General features: G+C 40.5%; 1 protein-coding gene across 4 annotated transcripts in view; it reads left to right on the top strand.

Moving 5' to 3' along the window:
• Positions 1–862: 862 nt before the first annotated feature.
• PRKAA1 (protein kinase AMP-activated catalytic subunit alpha 1) overlaps positions 863–17,939 on the top strand; it is a 36,116-nt gene continuing 19,039 nt past the window's right edge. For 2 of the 4 annotated variants that reach the window (XM_047766538.1, XM_047766557.1), the window contains exons 1-2: positions 1,055–1,172; positions 2,403–2,528. Coding sequence is in view for 1 of the 4 variants with exons in the window: in XM_047766528.1 (XP_047622484.1) it covers positions 1,046–1,172 (127 nt within the window). In the remaining 3 variants the exon portion in view is untranslated. Of the gene's footprint in view, positions 1,173–2,402; positions 2,539–17,939 lie in introns of all 4 variants that reach the window. The other 2 variants (XM_047766548.1, XM_047766528.1) reach the window with 2 other exon arrangements.

A 17,939-nucleotide genomic window follows, 5' to 3' on the forward strand; every position in this document is an offset into this window, starting at 1 on the left:
GCCACCGGCCTACGCCAGAGCCACAGCAACGCGGGATCCGAGCCGCGTCTGCAACCTACACCACAGCTCACGGCAACGCCAGATCGTTAACCCACCGAGCAAGGGCAGGGACCGAACCCGTGACCTCATGGTTCCTAGTCAGATTCGTTAACCACTGCGCCACGACGGGAACTCCTGGAAGTACAATAAATATTTGTCGATTGATTTGGTTGATGCAACTGTAAGCTTTGTTTTCAGTTCAAGGTCTACATTTTACTGATAATCTTAAAATATTAATTGCTATACATCAGAACGTGTTGGGTAACACCCTGCTTCCCAGACACACACGCACACATTCACCCTTATCCCCAACTCGCTCCTTCCAATAGAGCTTGTTGCGGGGAGGACACTGCGGGAGAGAATCCAGCAGAAGGAAAGACCCACAATGCTACTTGAGCTGTCGAGGTGCCCAAACAGCAACTTACTGGCTCAAAGTAAAAAAAAAAGCAGCAGGGGTGGGGATGTGGGGGAAGAAGAGGGAACTTCATCAAAGATGCCACTGACAACTCCTAGAGGCTTCTAGATTCCATCCGAACAGGAAAAATTAAAGGTTAGAAAGCAGTGGCAGGGCGGTGTCCCCTGCCATGTTTTAATCCACTAGTAACAAGCCCGGAGCAGGCTTCTCCAGTGTTCTTGAAGAGCGGGCCCCCCAAACCAAGAGCGATAATTAGGGGAGACCACTGCGGGCAGAGACGCCGCCTAGGCAGAAGGAGCAGAAGAGCTGCTGCCCTCCTCAGAAAGCCAGGAAGCCCCCTCCCGCGCGCAGGTGGGATGGCGCCCCAGGCCTCGAGGACGCAGGGCGAGGAAAGGGGTACCGGTGCCCCTCCTAGCGACCCTTGCCTGCCCCGCCAGGGGGAGCGTCTGCGCTCGACTGTTGGCTGACGGGACCCAGCAAGCGACGTAGGGCGGCGGCTCGGCGGCGCGGCTCCCCTCCCGCGTCCCCACCCCCTCCCCGCCCGCCCCCGGCGCGGCCCTGCCCGCCCCCTCCGCCCCCTCCCGCGGCGCCATGCGCAGACTCAGTTCCTGGAGAAAGATGGCGACAGCCGAGAAGCAGAAACACGACGGGCGGGTGAAAATCGGCCACTACATCCTGGGGGACACGCTGGGGGTCGGGACCTTCGGCAAAGTGAAGGGTGAGGACCCCCAGGGCAAGAGGCGGCCCCGGCCCGGGATCCGAACGACTTCCGCCTTTCGCACCTCTTCATCCTCCCCCGCCCCTTGCGTTCCTCGTCTCCCGGGCTCGGCAGCGCCTGTCCTGACTCGGAGGGAGCGGAGCCCGAGGCCGCCGCGGGACTGCGGCGCGGCGCCCCCAGGCTGGGTGGGGGTGGGGTGGGGTCTGGTCGCCGTGGCGACGGTACCGCGGCTGGAGAAGCTCGTCAGTGCAAGGGGCGGGGATGCGGAGGTGCGAAGGTGCGAACTTTCCCAGGCCCTGCTATCCCGGGCTGCGCGCTGCGCTCCTGGTGGTGGGTGGGGGTCCTGGGGTCTTTGCCAGGAACCCCGGGGAGGCGGCCTAGCCTTCGTCCCAGCTGTGCTCCCTGGGCTCAGGGCCAGCCCATCTCTTTTCTGGCCATCCTCGGCATTGTCCGTATTTCCGTCCTCTTTAGGAGGCTCTTGGCTTACCTGCCCTGGCTTATTCTCAAGTATGAATTGTGTCCCCCCCCCGCCCAAGTAAGGTTGCTTTAAGGGTAGTTTGCAGAATTAAGAAAATCAAAGAGGCCATGTCGTCGGAAAGGATCATTAATTTTTTTCGGAGCAGTAAATAAGTATAAACCAGTCTTATATGTGTTTGCGATCCATGGCTTATGGTCTGAATGCAGACTCCACGCCTTCAGTGTTTCTGAATTAACAGTTTTGCGGTCTCTGGCCAAACCTGGTAGGCAGTGCAGATTTTGCCTCCAGATAACGTTTGTAAATTCATTGATGCTGTTCGTCTCCTTTTATGATCACAGGCTATTTCCATTTTAATAAATAGTTTAGCACACATCATTTGAAAAAAAAATTTTAAGAAAAGTGGAGTCGCTTACCCTTGTGTCGACGGACTATTTTGGAAATAACAAACTTGCTCTTCAGTCCACCAATTCTGGCACAAAAGTTTAACGGCAAATTTTGTGAGGCATAAATATTTTTTTTCAAAATATTTGACTTTGAAATTAGAGATGTAGAGAAGAGGACGGAAGTATGGAACTGATAAAAATAATTCATGCATTGGCTTTGGATAAATAATAGCCTATGACTTACATATACAAGCTCTTGGTAAATATTTGATTTGAAAGAGAAAAAAGTTTGTGAAAGTCTGTACAGTGAATTAACTAACTGAGCCTTGCTCTATCAGAGCTAAATAAACATTTTCTGGTTTTACCTAGGGATGGAAGAGGAGAGAGCCCTTTCTTCTCTTGCCCTTTCTGAGTCATAGAACTGGAAAATTGCTGTAGAGCCCACAGGGAAGCAACTGCCTAAACCTTCTTAAGAAAATCAGCAAGGCCAACAATGTAAGAGAAAGTAAGAAGCAAATGCCAGAATAGGGTACTATTTACAGCCGTGAGGGTGGGTCTGTATTAGGCCAGTAAGATGTTTCTGTGCCCTGGAAGTTATTTATTTTTGGCAATATTGTCTCTTTATTTGTTAGCAATTATAGACTGCTTTCAGTTTGCAGGTATTTGTAAGAAATACTCATTAACACCTTCAAAATAGTAATGGCAGTCTTGATGCCTTCACCCTTACTCAGAGTTCTCCTTGGATCTGGATGCTCATCATTTTCCTAATATAGACCTGAGCAGAGTCGGGTCTGGCAGATAGGAAAACATGGGGGTATTTTTGCATTTTCTGGATTTGATCTATGATGTGGCTGTGACATGAAGCTCTCCAATGACTGCTTTTCCTTAACCTTCACTCCTCCACATGTACCTCTCTTGAAATACCACAAACTGTCAAAGTCAACAATCTCTCCAAATATGGAAAGTCCAGTATTAGTCAAAGGATTGTAGGTTTCATAGAAATGGTTACATTTGTTCATAAATACATTAATTGATGGTGGTCAAAATCCTCAACCAGTGCATTTTTAAAATTGTTAAACAGATGAGATGCTTTTTGTCCCAAATAATAGAAAATCCAACTCATCCTAGCCAAGAACATTTCTTTCTGTAATTATCTGTCCAGAGTAAGGAAGCCCAGCGTAGCCCTCGTGAATCTCATTGGTTCATTCAGTCCCTGTGGCCAGGGACACATGTGTTAATTGACTTAGGCTTGTGTTCCTGTAAGTACGTACTGACAAGGGAGTTGGCATTAACCTTGGGGGAATGTGGGCTACTCTTGGATGTGTGTATGGGGGCATCTTCTTCTGAAGTACTTGAATAATATGAGGGGACAGGGTGGAATATGTACACAGCAGTGGGTATTTTTGGAAGAAAGTGGGACATGATTCTTGGTGAGCAGGCAGAAATAGCTACTTGTGGTGATGTTGATAACATAGTTTTTGATAAGAATTTGACAAGAGTTCTTATAAATTATATGATTAGTCATAAATGGCGACAGATTGAGGAGATAGAGCTTTTAGAATTAGTCATACACATTGGTGAATTTAACAGAAGAAAATGTAGTAGAAGATGTGATATTGATATGCAGAAAAGTTCCCAATATGATATTCCATCTTAGAGGAAACTTAAGGGACAGGGTGGCAGGCAGAGAGGACTGTAAATCCCTAGGGATTATTTTGTACTTGTTACAAGGTAAAAAAAAAAAAAAAAACCTTTGGTAATTTGGTGGTAACATTTTGAGGGAAAACTTTAAATAGACAACTAGGGTTAATTTAGGGTTATGTCTAAATTATCTTATTATTTCCAGGGTATCTTTCCCCTCCCCTGGTTGTCAGGGTGTTAGTCTCTCCTCCCTTGTGTGGTCTACTCACCTTTCCTGCTGGGTAGAACAGCTAGAAAGGCATGATGAACAGTCATGTATGTTTGCAGTAAATTAAAATGGCAGTTTTTGTTAGTTTTCCAAAGGAAAATGCCTCTTTAGTGGAATGAGTAGTCTTTGGCAAATGAGTTGTTTATACATATAATCTATTAAGTTGGTGAGTATTTCTATGTTAAACTGCAATCTTAGGTAAACAAGTGACTGTTCTCTTTGACTGAATGAATCACAGAAGTTATCTAAAAGCTTCTTTAGGAGTTCCCATTGTGTCGCAGTGGAAACGAATCCGACTAGGAACCATGAGGTTGCAGGTTCGATCCTTCGCCCCGCTCAACGGGTTAAGGATCCAATGTTGCCGTGAGCTGTGGTGTAGGTCACAGACTCGGCTCAGATCTGGCTTTGCTGTTGGTCAGCGGCTATAGCTCCGATTCCACCCCTAGCCTGGGAACCTCCATGTGCCACAGGTGTGGCCCTAAAAAGCAAAATAAATAAATAAATAAATAAAATAAAAAATAAATAAAACTTCTTTTAAAAAAATCTGTGTATGAATTAGAGCTATCTATATCAGCATGAGTGGATCTCAAGTACGTAAAGTTAGGCCACAAAAACAGAGGTAGGAGAATATGTACCATCATGTTATTTATGTAAAATTTAAAAACATAATGTGAGAAGAAAGAATGTATACATGTATGTGTAACTGGGTCACCACGCTGTACAGTAGAAAAAAAAATTGTATTGGGGAAATAACAAAAAGAGCAGAAAATAAAAACATGCAGAAACACTCAGGCATTGCTGGGAATATAAATTGGTACCACCTCTATAGAGTATGACTGTAGAGTATTTATTAAAGTTAACTCATCAAGTCAACTTCTAGGAAATTGATCCTATAGGCGTGTGAAATAATGAGTTACTCATTGTCATGTCATTTATAAATACAAAAGATTGGAAGTAACCTTTCTAGTAGGACAGTAGTTAAATTATCATGTATCCATGTAATGGTATACCATATAGACATTAAGGGAACAAAAAAGCAAGAAACTTTGTATGATATAAGGAACAATTTGCAAGGTGCATTTTATTTTATATTTTATTTTTTTTTGCTTTTTAGCGCCACGTCTGTGGCTTATGGAGGTTCCCAGGCTAGGGATCTAATCAGAGCTGTAGCTCCCTGTCTACACCACAGCTCATGGCATTGAATGTAACCCACTGAACGAGGCCAGAGATGGAACCCAAATCCTTACGGATACAGCTGGGTTCATTACCGTTGAGCCACGATGGAAACTCCTGCAAAGTGTATTTTAAAGAAGAATAGGATAGTAGAACAAGATGTATAGTGTACCTACTATTGGTGCATGAAAAACAGGGGCAAATTAAAGTATCTAAGTGTAACTACTTGTGAGTGTATAGAGTATCTCTTTAAAGATACACATGAAACTGTTACATTATTTGTTCAGGGGAGGGGAACTGGGTAGCAGGGGGACATGTCACTGTGTATCCTTTTGTACTTACCAATTGTGTAGTACAGGCATTACAGATTCAAGAGAATATGTAAAATTAAATTTGTTACTGTGTCCTTTATGGTTTCACACATATGGGAAAGACAAACACCACATTCAAGATAGTGGTAACCTCAAGGGAGAGAGAATGAAAATAATCTGGGTGGAGTCATACTAGGCTTCAGTTGCATCTGTAATGTTTTATTGCTTAAGCTGCACTTGGGAGAGACATGGGTATTTGGTTTGCCTTTTGGGAATCTCAAAATGTTTTATTAAGAAAAGGCACCTTCCTGTTTTAGAGACTTTAGAGTGGGAAGGAAATGGTTAGGTGATTAGAATATCTTTAAGAGATATTTCTATCTTTGTGGCCTCTATCGTTATTTAAAAATTCTCTCAAAGTATGATCTCGTTTCACTTCAGAATTACGTATCTGATTAGAAGAGCATGTGTTGCAGTGTTCTACAGTTAGACACAGTTCCCTTTAGAAAGCAATAATAGGTTCTTAGCTAATATAGTTGACTCATTTGTTGCCGTTGTTGTGAGGAAGATATTGTGAATTCTGGAAGCCTTTGCTTCCAGTGATGCAAGTCTTCTCTGGCAGAAATACCTGTCTTCCATTTCATTCAAAAGCAGCATCTTGGCATTACTATAAAACAGTGACAGTTGAAGAGTAAAGTTTTTGAACTTTGAAAAAGGGGAGAAATATCTTAGAAAAATTCTAGGCAAAGTCCATTTACTGCAATTGACTGTAAATCAACAGTTAATTTGGCTGCAACTGAGTTTAGTCAATGGAGAATCTTTAGCCTAGTTTTGAGAAAACAGTTGGGTTTTGATGTTGTATCCAGGCTTTTTTCCCTTCCCACTGCACATTGATGGTGGGGTAGAGTGGATAGGTCAAAGACTTAGAATTTGTATTAGAAGAATTTCTGTCCCAACTTGATCACTTAATAGCTTTACTTCAACAGATTATATCATCTCTCAGATCCTCACATTACCTACATTGTAGGTTTACTATGAGGCTCGAATGTAATAAAATGTGTTTCCTAGGCTATAAGAAGATAATTTTCAAAGTATTATACTACTGAAGTTCTAATATTGAAGTATGTTGGCAGTTGGACCAGTATTGTGGCCTTAAATTAGTGAGATTTTGCTGGGGAGGGGGGGGAAGGGAGAAAAATAATAGGAGATCCTGCCTACTCTGAAAGTGAAAATAGAGTCATAATGGGACGTTGTTTTAAAATTTTGGAGGGAAAAACCTGTATCAGGTTAAGACTGGGAAATACCTTGTTAAATGTTCAGTGGGTTTCTTTACTGTAGGTCTTTTCAGAGCCATTACTGTGTTAATATGAATAATGAGTTTCAAAAATGAGATGTATGAAATGAGTGTCATACATCTTTCTCCAGACATCTTGATTATGAAATCTTTTCTCTGTGGAGAATCTCCAGCCCTAGTGCTTTGTAGAGCATACTATAGAAAATCTATTCCAATCATTTTAGTTTTATGATTTTTCTATCCCAATAGAAAATTAGAATTTTGAAATTACAAAATTGGAGAGGAGGCTGTAAGGGTTGACTCCCTATAGGCTGTGAAGAATGAGACACAACTTCAAAAAGCAGAAAGCCCGGAGTTCCCTTTGTGGCTCTGTGGTTAACAAACCCGCCTAGTATCCATGAGTACTCAAGTTCAATCCCTGGCCTCACTCAGTGGGTTAAGGATCTGGTGTTGCCGTGAGCTGTGGTGTAGGTTGAAGATGCAACCTGGATCTGGCATTGACCCCTAGCCTGGGAACCCCCATATGCCCTAAAGAGACCAAAAAAAAAAAAAAAAAAAGGCAGAAAACCCTATGGGAACTGGAACATATTAACCTGGAGCAAGAAGTCCTATCCAGCTAAGTAACCTCCATGGATGTCATTGTGTGAGAGGACAGGGCTCAGACAAGGCGAGCGTTTGCTTGGTTTCCAGTCATCATGTGTTCCATTGAAGGGTTCTTGTAGTGCAGTTTAGAAAGCCTGTTTTCCAAAAAGATTACTTTTGTTAATTTTAATGGTGAATCTGATATTTTAGGAAAAAACCTCATTAGTTTCCTAGGGCTACAGTAATGAAGTACCACAAACAGGGTGACTTAGAACAATGGAAATTCAGAGTTCCCTTGTGGCACAGCGGGTTAAGGATATGGTGTTGTCACTGCAGCAGCTCAGGTTGCTGCTGTGGTGCAGGTGTGATCCCTGGTCCAGGAATTTACACATGTTATTGGTGCAGCCAAAACAAACAAACAAAAAAAACAGAACAAAAAACAAACCAAAAAACCCAATGAAACAAGACAAAATAAAAAAAGGAAAAACAAATTGTTTTAGAATCCTGAGGGCCAGAAGTATGAAATCAAGGGATTAATAGGGTCACATCTCTGAAGGCTTTGGGGGAGAATGTGTTTCATTCCTTTTCCAGCTTCTGGTGGCTCCTGATGTTCCTTGGCTTGTGGTAGCAAAATTCTAGTCTCTGCCATCTTCACGTGGCTGCCTTTGTGTGTATATGTGCCTGTGTTCTCCAGTCATAGATATAGAGCCCACCCTAATCTAGGATGATTTCTTCTTGAGTTCCTTAACTAATTACATCTGCAAAGACCCTATTTCCAAGTAAGATTATATTCTGAGGTTCTGGTGAATATGAATTTGGGGGGTGAGGAGAGGGACATTATTCATCCAGTTATCATTGCCATTTTATGTGCTTTTAGTTTTATGCTCTTTATTTCCCCTTTATGACGCAGTCATCCCTTGGTGTCTGTGGAGGATTGGTTCCAGGAGCCCCTGAGGATACCTAAATCCGAGGTTGCTCAAATCCCTTATATGAAATGACATCGTACAGTTGGCCCTCCATAATCTCAGTTCTTTGTCTGGGTTTATGGAGGCTGAATGTTCATTTCTGGAAAAAAAATCCTAGTATAACTGGACCTGCACAGTTTAAACCTGTGTTGGTCAAGGATCAATATTCTTTTTTTTTTTTTTTTTTGGTCTTTTTGTCTTTTCTAGGGCTGCACCTGTGGCACATGGAGGTTCCCAGGCTAGGGGTCCAATCAGAACTGTTGCTGCCAGCCTATGCCAGAGCAACCCAGGATCTGAGCTGCGTCTGTGACCTACACCACAGCTCATGGCAATGCCAGATCCCTAACCCACTGAGCGAGGCCAGGGATTGAACTGCAACTTCATGGTTACTGGTCGAGTTCGTTAACCACTGAGCCATGATGGGAACTCCTCAATATTCTTTTTAAGTAACTTTTAAATTGGTTTAATAGAATGAATAAAATGTCTTTTTGGTATCTTGTCTTAAAACATTGAAATTGATATGAGGCAAGTTTTTAGTAGACTGGATTTGTTTTCTTATACAAGAAAAAGTAGCGGTGACTGACACATAGTAGGTGCAGATACTCTATTTCTTAAATTAATGAATTTTTATAATAACTCCTTTTAGTATGGGGAATTCAGTCTATTCTTTTCAAAAGTATAAGACTATACATTAAGGATTCCTATGTAATATTTTTAAATTGTTTTCATTTTTTAACCTTTTATTGAAGTATAATTGATTTACAATGTTGTGATAGTTTCTGCTATACAACAAAGTGAATCAATTATACATGTATACATATTTATTCTCTTTCAGATTCGTTTCCCCACATAGATTATCTCAGAATATTGGGTAGAGTTCTCTGTACTACGCAGCAGGTCCCGTTGGCCAATAAATTCATATACCTCAAATGTATATGTGTGTGCAAATGCCCCCAGTCTATCCCTCCCCCCACCACCTGTCTCCTTTGGTAACCATAAGTTTTTCAAGTCTGTGCAACTGTTTCTGTTCTGCAAATAAGTTCATTTGTATCCTTTTTTTAGATTCCATATGTAAGTGGTATCATATGATGTTTGTCTTTCACTGTCTAACTTCACTAAGTATGATAGTTTCTAGATCCATCCATGTTGCTGCAAATGTCATTATTTCATTCTTTTTTATAGCTGAGTAATATTCCATTGCATATAAGCACCACATCTTTTTTATCCATTCCTCTGGTGATGGACATTTAGGTTGCTTCCATGTCTTAGCTATTGTAAATAGTGCTGCATTGAACACTGGAGTGCATGTATTTTTTCCAATTATGGTTTCCTCCAGGTAGATGACCAGGAGTGAGGTTGCTGGATCATATGGTAATTTTATTTTTAGTTTTTGCTTTTTGTTTTTTTTTTTTTGTCGTTCCTAGGGCCGCACCCAAGGCATATGGAGGTTCCCCAGACTAGGGGTCTAATTAGAGCTGTAGTCACCAGCCTATATGCCACAGCCACAGCAACGCCAGATCCGAGCCTCCTCTGTGGCCTACACCACAGCTCATGGCAACACGAGATTCTTGACCCACTGAGTGAGGCCAGGGATGGAACCCACAACCTTATGGCTCCTAGTCGGATTTGTCAACCACTGCGTCACAACGGGAATTCCTATTTTTAGTTTTTTGAGGAATTCCCATACTGTTTTCCATATTAGGTACACCGATCTACATTCTCACTAACAGTGTGAGAGGGTTACCTTTCTACTCATCCTCTCCAGCGTTTATTGTTTATAGACTTTTTGTTGATGGCCATTCTGGCTGATGTAAGGTAGTACCTCGTAGCAGTTTTGATTTCCATTTCTCTAATAGTTAGTGATGTTGAGCATCATTTTCATGTGTTTTTTGGTCGTCTGTATGTCTTCTTTGGACAAATGTCTATTTAAATCTTCTGCCCATTTTTTGATTGGGTAGTTTGGGCTTTTTTGATATGGAGCCACAGGAGGTATTTGTATCTTTTGGAGTTTAACCCCTTGTCAGTCACTTCATTTGCAAACATTTTCTCCCATTCTGTGGGTTTTTTCTTCACTTTGTTTATGGTTTTCTTTGCGAAAACATATATGTAAGATTTTTTGGGGAATTTTTTTTTTTCAGCTGCTCCTGTGGTGTGCGGAAGTTCCATGGGCCACGGATTGAACCTGTGCCACAGCAGTGACTCCAGCTGCTCCAGTAACAACACTGGATCCTTAACCCACTGTGCCACAAGACAACTCCCAATGACTATCTTTTAAAAATAGCACATTTCACTTACCATTTTTGTAAAAGGCACAAGTTTTTGAGAAAGACCTGGGTTCATATTTTGACCTTGTCAGTCACTAGCTGTGTAACCTTGGTCAAGTTATTTCATCTTCCTATGCCTTAGTTACTTGTAAAGTGTTCCATAGTTGGTGAGAGTTAGAGTCAATATGTTTTAGTACAAAACGAGTATGTTGGAGTTCCCATCGTGGCGCAGCGGAAACGAATCCGACTAGGAACCATGAGGTTAGGGTCTGATCCCTGGCCTCGCTCAGTGGGTTAAGGATTTGGCATTGCCATGAGCTGTGGTGTAGGTTGCAGATGTGGCTCAGATCTGGTGTTGCTGTGGCTCTGGCCTAGGCTAGAAGCAATAGCTCCAATTAGATCCCTAGCCTGGGAATCTCCATATGCCGTGGGTGCAGCCCTAAAAGGACAGAAGAAAATAAAAAAACAAAAACAAAAAGAAAGAAGGTATAACAGTTAAAGGGCATGTAAGTATTAGGGGTTTATTGAATTTACTATAAAATGTACGACAACGACAACAACAACAATAAAAACCAAAATGGGTGTGTCGTAAATATTAACTGGTGAGTTGCATACCTTAATTGTATTATGTATTAGAAACTAACTAGATTTAGATTTTTTAGAAAATAGTAATCTTTTTTAAAAACCGATTTAAACTTAAGTCAAATGAACCTATTTTTACCTCTTTGCTCTTCTGTGACCAACTAAGTGTTTTCATAGTTTTGGGTAGTGGGTGAAATCAGTGTTGAGGACTTGGTATTATGTGTATATATGTCTAGCAACATTATGTTGAAAATTAACCAAAGTCAGGAAATGGTTTGAACTTTGGAAGCTAGAAATCTCTGGTGTTTATGGAATGGGGGAGGATGGAGCAGGTTTGTTGGATTGAAACTTATGGGTATGGAAGCTTGATGCATAGAAATTACAGCTATTTATTTAGTACTTATTATGTGCCTGGATAAAGGCAAGCTACTGAATCTAAGTGGGTAAAAGGGACAAATAAAAGAGCTGAGTTAAAATTAACTATGTAGGATTAAGCCAGAATATTTAGGATTGATTAGATAGGAATGAGGGATAGGTTTGGGAGCAATGGAAAATAAATAACCTTAAATAGTAATAACCCCCATCTATTTATCAGGCACTTACTGTGTCAGGCACTATAGAAAGCTCTCTACAAACCCTACTTCTTGACATCCTTATGGTGTGTGGAATTCTTTTTTGAATAGAAGGTTGAAGTAAATTACCTTGTTTGAGTCAAACATTTGATAAATACCTTCGTATAGGATCAAGCCCAAGGCTGTGTGACTGCAGAGTCTGGGCCTTCTATACAGGTTGCCTTCTCATTGGAAGTGGAATTGGGTGCTCAGCCCTACTCCTGTAAAAGGTGATCTGCTAACCTCTATTTTTTTTTTTCCTTCGCTTTGGAATTTAAAAAAAAGATACTTTATTTTTTATTTTATTTTATTTTTTTGGCTGTGAGGTAGGTGCATTGTCTTGCTGTGGGATCTCAGTTCCCAGACCAGGGATTGATCCTGGGTGGCAGTTGTGGAAGTGCTGAGTCCTAGCCACTAGACCACCAGAAAAACTCTTGAAATTTTTTTAAATTGAAGGGAATATTAAAAATTAAGCAAAATTTGAAAAAAGATCAGTGTAACTATTTTAATTAATTAATTTATTTTTTATTTTTTGTCTTTTCATCTTTTCTAGGGCCGCACTCGTGGCATGTGGAGGTTCCCAGGCTAGAGGTCTAATCGGAGCTGTAGCCGCTGGCCTAGGCCAGAGCCACAGCAACGTAGGATCCGAGTCATGTCTGTGACCTATGCCACAGCTCATGGCAATGCCGGATCCTTAATCCACTGAGCTAGGCCAGGAATTGAACCCGCAACCTAATGGTTCCTAGTTGGATTCGTTAACCACCATGCCATGAGGGAACTCCCTATTTTAATTTTTAACACATTATCATGTTTGTATGACTGTTTTTGCATAACTGGAAAACAGATTACATATACAATTTTTGTTCTTTTCATGTTTATGAGGACATTTCCTATAGTTGTGGTTTTCTTTCCTTTTTTTGGCCATGCCCACAGCATGCGGAAGTTCCCTGGGTCAGAGATCAAACCCCTCCCACAGCAGCAAACCCTGCTGCTGCAGGACAACTGGATCCCTAACCTGCTGTGCCACAAGAGAACTCCTTCCTATAGTTTTCTTTTCTTTTCTTTTTTTTTTTTTTTGTCTTTTTGCTGTTTCTTTGGGCCACTCCCGCAGCATATGGAGGTTCCCAGGCTAGGGGTCGAATCGGAGCTGTAGCCACCGGCCTACACCAGAGCCACGGCAACGCTGGATCCGAGCTGCGTCTGCAACCTACACCACAGCTCACAGCAACGCCGGATCGTTAACCCACTGAGCAAGGGCAGGGATCGAACCCACAACCTCATGGTTCCTAGTCAGATTCGTTAACCAGTGCGCCATGACAGGAACTCCTCCGTCCTATAGTTTTCATATGAGAATCTGTTATGAAAGTGGAATGACAATGTGTTAAACTGTTGTCACAGAATTTAGAATCTGGAATGACAATGTGTTAAACTGTTCTGTGAAATTGGTCATTTAGGTTAATTACATAAGACAATAATTAATATATTTATGCACATTTTCATCTACCTTTAAGTTAAATTATGAGTAGAGGAACAACAAATTTTTAAAAAAGTGAAATATCCCTTTAATGCTATTCTAGGATATTAATTGCCCTCTTATTGCTCTAAAATGTTCTCTTGGTTTACCCAGCCATGAAAAAGGAATTGTGTACTAGTTTTCCATTAAAACAACAAACTGACCATGTACCCTGGCTGTTGACTTAGCTTAGAATGTCTGTGTGTGTGTGTGAGAATTTGAGTGATCTCTATACAGTTGGTGTCATGACACCTTCCTCCTCCCTGCCACTGTCTCAGTTTTGTTTGAATATTTACATAATCATACTTTTTGATTTCTCCCACTGTTTCAAAAGTGAAGAGGTTATACCTCTACAGTTCTAGTTAATGTATAATTTGATGAGATGCTCAAGTGTTAGAAAAAAAATTGATCTGTATCTCAATTGTTGGTGGTTGATTTCATTGTTTATTCTGCCTTCTTTATTTTGGGGGGAGGAGGGCTTCTGTTATTTATAGGTGCAATCATAGTCTACTCCTTATTACATGTGAGTTGAATTTTAATTGATTCCCTGTGTCTTGTCTATCACCGTCCCTCCTGTTCTTACTAATTGCTTCCTTTTAGGTATGTATTCCGTAAAATTTTCTGTCACATTTCTGCCACAGACTTACTGCTTTCTAAATGATTTTAGTTGTTCTGTTTTAAAATTTGTCTTGTTCGCTCTTATTTCATAATTTCTGTTTTCTTATTACAGAAGTAATAATTAATAATTAACTATTTAATATTAAGAAATAGTTAATAATTTTTCCTAAAACATTCACATATTTCTCAAGTAAGCGTTATTAAAGTCTATTCTGTTTGCTTGTTTATTCTTTTTCACTGTAAAATGTTTTGGTTTTTCTTACTTTACAGTTATTTTGGTCCTCTTCAGAGGCACCCAGTTTGCTTTGCCTGGCAGCATTAACTGGCTTTTAGTAGATGCCAAATACATGATGCCAAATGAATGAATTCAAGAGAATGCTTTGAATTTCCTATTCCAGTTCCTTATTTAATGACAGAATGTACATGTAGAGTTTCACATAAGCCCTAATTGTTTCTTAAAGTTAATTAGGATTGAAAACAGGAGTTTCCATCGTGGCGCAGAGGAAACAAATCTGACTAGGAACCATGAGGTTGTGGTTTCAATCCCTGGCCTTGATCAGTGGGTTAAGGATACGGCGTTGCCGTGAACTGTGGTGTAGGTTGCAGACGTAGCTTGGATCTGGTGTTGCTTTGGCTCTGGCCTGGGCCGGCAGCAACAGCTCTGATTAGACCCCTAGGCTGGGAACCTCCATATGCTGCAGGTGCGGCCCTGGGGAAAAAAAAAAAAAGAAAAAGAAAAAAAGAAAAGAAGTTAAGCAGAGTATGAGAGGAGACTAGTCAATGAATTGGAGTTTCATCAACTAGTTGATGAAATTGGCTGATGAGTTTGAATTTAGACCCAAATGGATTCTGCTTTAATATTTTTCCCAAGACTGAGTCTGTCAGGATTATCTGATATTGTGCCTATTTCCCAGTCTTGTTTCAGTTGTGTGGTTAATGGAAGAAGGTTCCTGCTAAGCCCCAGTGCTTGGAGATTTGGGAGGTAGTTGGAACAGAGGAGAGTATTACTTATTCATTATCAATAAATTAGGTCTCAGGAGTTCCTGTCGTGTCTCAGCAGTAATAAACCCAGCTAGTATCCATGAGGATGTGGGTTTGATCCCTGACCTTGCTCAGTGGGTTAAGGATTCGGTGTTGCTGTGGCTGTGGTGTACGCCAGCAGTTGTAGCTCTGATTTGACCCCTAGCCTGGGAACTTACGTATGCTGCACTTGTGGCCCTAAAAAGCAACAAACAAAAAATTTAAAAAAATTTAGGTCTTAGAAGATACTTCCTGAATTGGGTTTAAGAGTCAAGTTGATTCCTCTTAATCACATCTGTTTGATGCTGGAGATTGGAGAAGGCCATGTCAGAAATTAGAATGTGCATGATTTCTGCAGTTCATTTTAGCTATGATTATAGGTTTTCTTCCTCACTGATTTCATCTGTATATATATATATATTTTTTTTATTTTATTTTGTTTTGTTTTATTTTATTTTGTTTTATTTTATCTTTTCTAGGGCTGCATATGGAGGATCCCAGGCTAGGGGTCCAATCGGAGCTGTAGCTTCTGGCCTACCCCACAACCACAGCAACTCGGGATCGGAGCCGCATCTACAGCCTACACCACAGCTCATGGCAATGCTGGATCCATAACCCACTGAGTGAGGCCAGGGATTGAACCCGCAACCTCATGGTTCCTAGTTGGATTCGTTAACCACTGAGCCACAACGGGAACTCCTATTTTTTGTTTTTTTAATTTTTTGTCTTTTTAGGGCCGCGCCCATGGCATATGGAGGTTCCCAGGCTAGGGGTTGAATCGGAGCTGTAGCCAATGGCCTTTGCCACAGCCACAGCAACCAGAGAGCCATGTCTGCGACCTACACCACAGCTCATAGCAACACTGGATCCTTAACCCACTGAATGAGGCCAGGGATTGAACCCACATCCTCATGGATATCAGTCAGGTTTGTTACTGCTGAGCCATGACAGGAACTTCAGAACATGAGGAGTTTAAAATATCGGTATTGAGTTTTCAACTTGGAAATAGTAAGAAAATGTATTAATCTGCTAGGACTGCCATAACAAAATATTGCAAGTTGAGTGGTTTTAACAACAGAAATTGATTTTCAGTTGGTGATTAATGAACATGCCAAGGAAAGCTCTTTGACATTGGTTTTACAAATTATGTTTTATTTAGAAGAGTATTTTTTTTTTCCTGAAAAACTAAAATTCTAAATAATTTATTTAGAGAGTTCTCTTGTGGTGCAGTAGGTTAAGGATCTGGCATTGTTATAACAGTGGCTCGGGTCACTACTGTGGCGAGGGTTTGATCTCTGGCCTGGTAATTTCCGCATGCTGTGGGTGCGGCCAAAAAAGATTTCTATGGATTATACTTCATTTCAAGTTATTATGAAATATTGGCTATATTCCCTGTGCAATAAAGTATGTCCTTGTAGCTTATTTGTTTTATATTTAGTAGTTTATACCTCCCCTACCTCTATCTTGCCCCTCCCCACTCTTTCTTTCCATGGGTAACCACAAGTTTGTTCTCTATATCTGTGAGTCTATTTCTTTTTTATTATATTTACTAGTTTGTTTTATTAAAAATTAAAAAAACTTTATTGAAGTATAGTTGATTTACAATACTGTGTTATTTTCCGATATACAGCAAAATGGTTTGGCTATACACACACACACACACACACACATACTGTGCTGCACAGTGTATTCTTGTAGCTTATTCATATATATATATTTTTTTTCAGATTCTTTTGCATTATAGGTTATCTATTTTATATATAGTGGTGTGTATTTGTCAATCCCATACTCCTGATTTATCCCTCACCATCCTTCCTCTTTTGGTGACCATAAATTTGTTTTCAGTGTCTGTGAATCCCTTTCTGTTTTGTAAATAAGTTCATTTTTATTTTTTTTAGATTGTGATATCATATGATATTTGTCTTTCTCTCTGACCGACTTCCGTTAGTATGTAATCTCTAGCTTCATCCATGTTGCTGCAGATGGCATTATTTCATTCTTTTTTATGGCTGAGCAGTACTCCATTGTATATGTGTATGTACCAAGTTTTCTTTATCCATTCCTCTGTTGATGGACATGCAGATTACTTCCATGTCTTGGCTGTTGTAGTGTTGCAGTAAACGCTAGGGTGCACATATCTAGTTAGAGTTTTTGTCTCTTTCAGATATATGCCCAGGAGTAAAATTGCTAAATCATATGATAACTCTGTTTTTAGTTTTCTAAGGAACTTCCATAGTGGCTGCAGCAATTTACAGTCCCACCAACAGTGTAGGAGGGTCTCCTTTTCTCCATATCCTCTCCAGCATTTATTATTTGTAGACTGTTTGATGGTGGCCATTCTGACCAGTATGGGGTTATGTCTCATTGTACTTTTGATTTGCATTTCTCTAATAATTAGAAATGTTGAACACTTTTTATGTGCCTGTTGGCCATCTGTGTCTTCTTTGGAGAAAATTGTATTTAGGTCTTCAGCCCATTTTTTGATTGGGTTTTTGTTTAGATATTGAGAAAGCTGTTTATATGCTTTGGAAATTAACCCCTTGTTGGTTGCATCATTTGCAAATGTCTTCTCCCTGGCCATAGGTTATCTTTTTGTTTTGTGGTTTCCTTTGCTGTGCAAAAGCTTTTAAATTTGATTAGGTCCCATTTGTTTATTTTTGCTTTTATTTCTTTTGCCTTGAGAAACCAATCTAAGAAAATATTGCTACTATTTATGTCAGAGAATATTTTGCCTATGTAATTTTCTAGGGAGTTTTATGGTGTTCTGTTTTATATTTATTTAAGTCTTTTAGCCATTTTGAGTTTATTTTTGTGTATGGTGTGAGGGAGTGTTCGAACTTCATTGATTTACATGAGGCTATCCAGTTTTCCCAACACCACTTGCTGAGGAGACTGTCTGACTTACGATGTACTTCAGTAAGCATAATACCCTCCATGTCCAGGATTTTAGTTCTTTTATACCTTTTCCTCTACACTCTCATTCTTCTACTGTAATTAGGTCATACTTTTAAAAAAATTTGTATTTGGTGTTTTCATAATTGTGACTGTATAAAAACTATCTGCTAAG

The sequence above is a fragment of the Phacochoerus africanus genome, chromosome 1 (assembly GCF_016906955.1).
Source record: "Phacochoerus africanus isolate WHEZ1 chromosome 1, ROS_Pafr_v1, whole genome shotgun sequence".
NCBI classification, from domain to species: domain Eukaryota; kingdom Metazoa; phylum Chordata; class Mammalia; order Artiodactyla; family Suidae; genus Phacochoerus; species Phacochoerus africanus.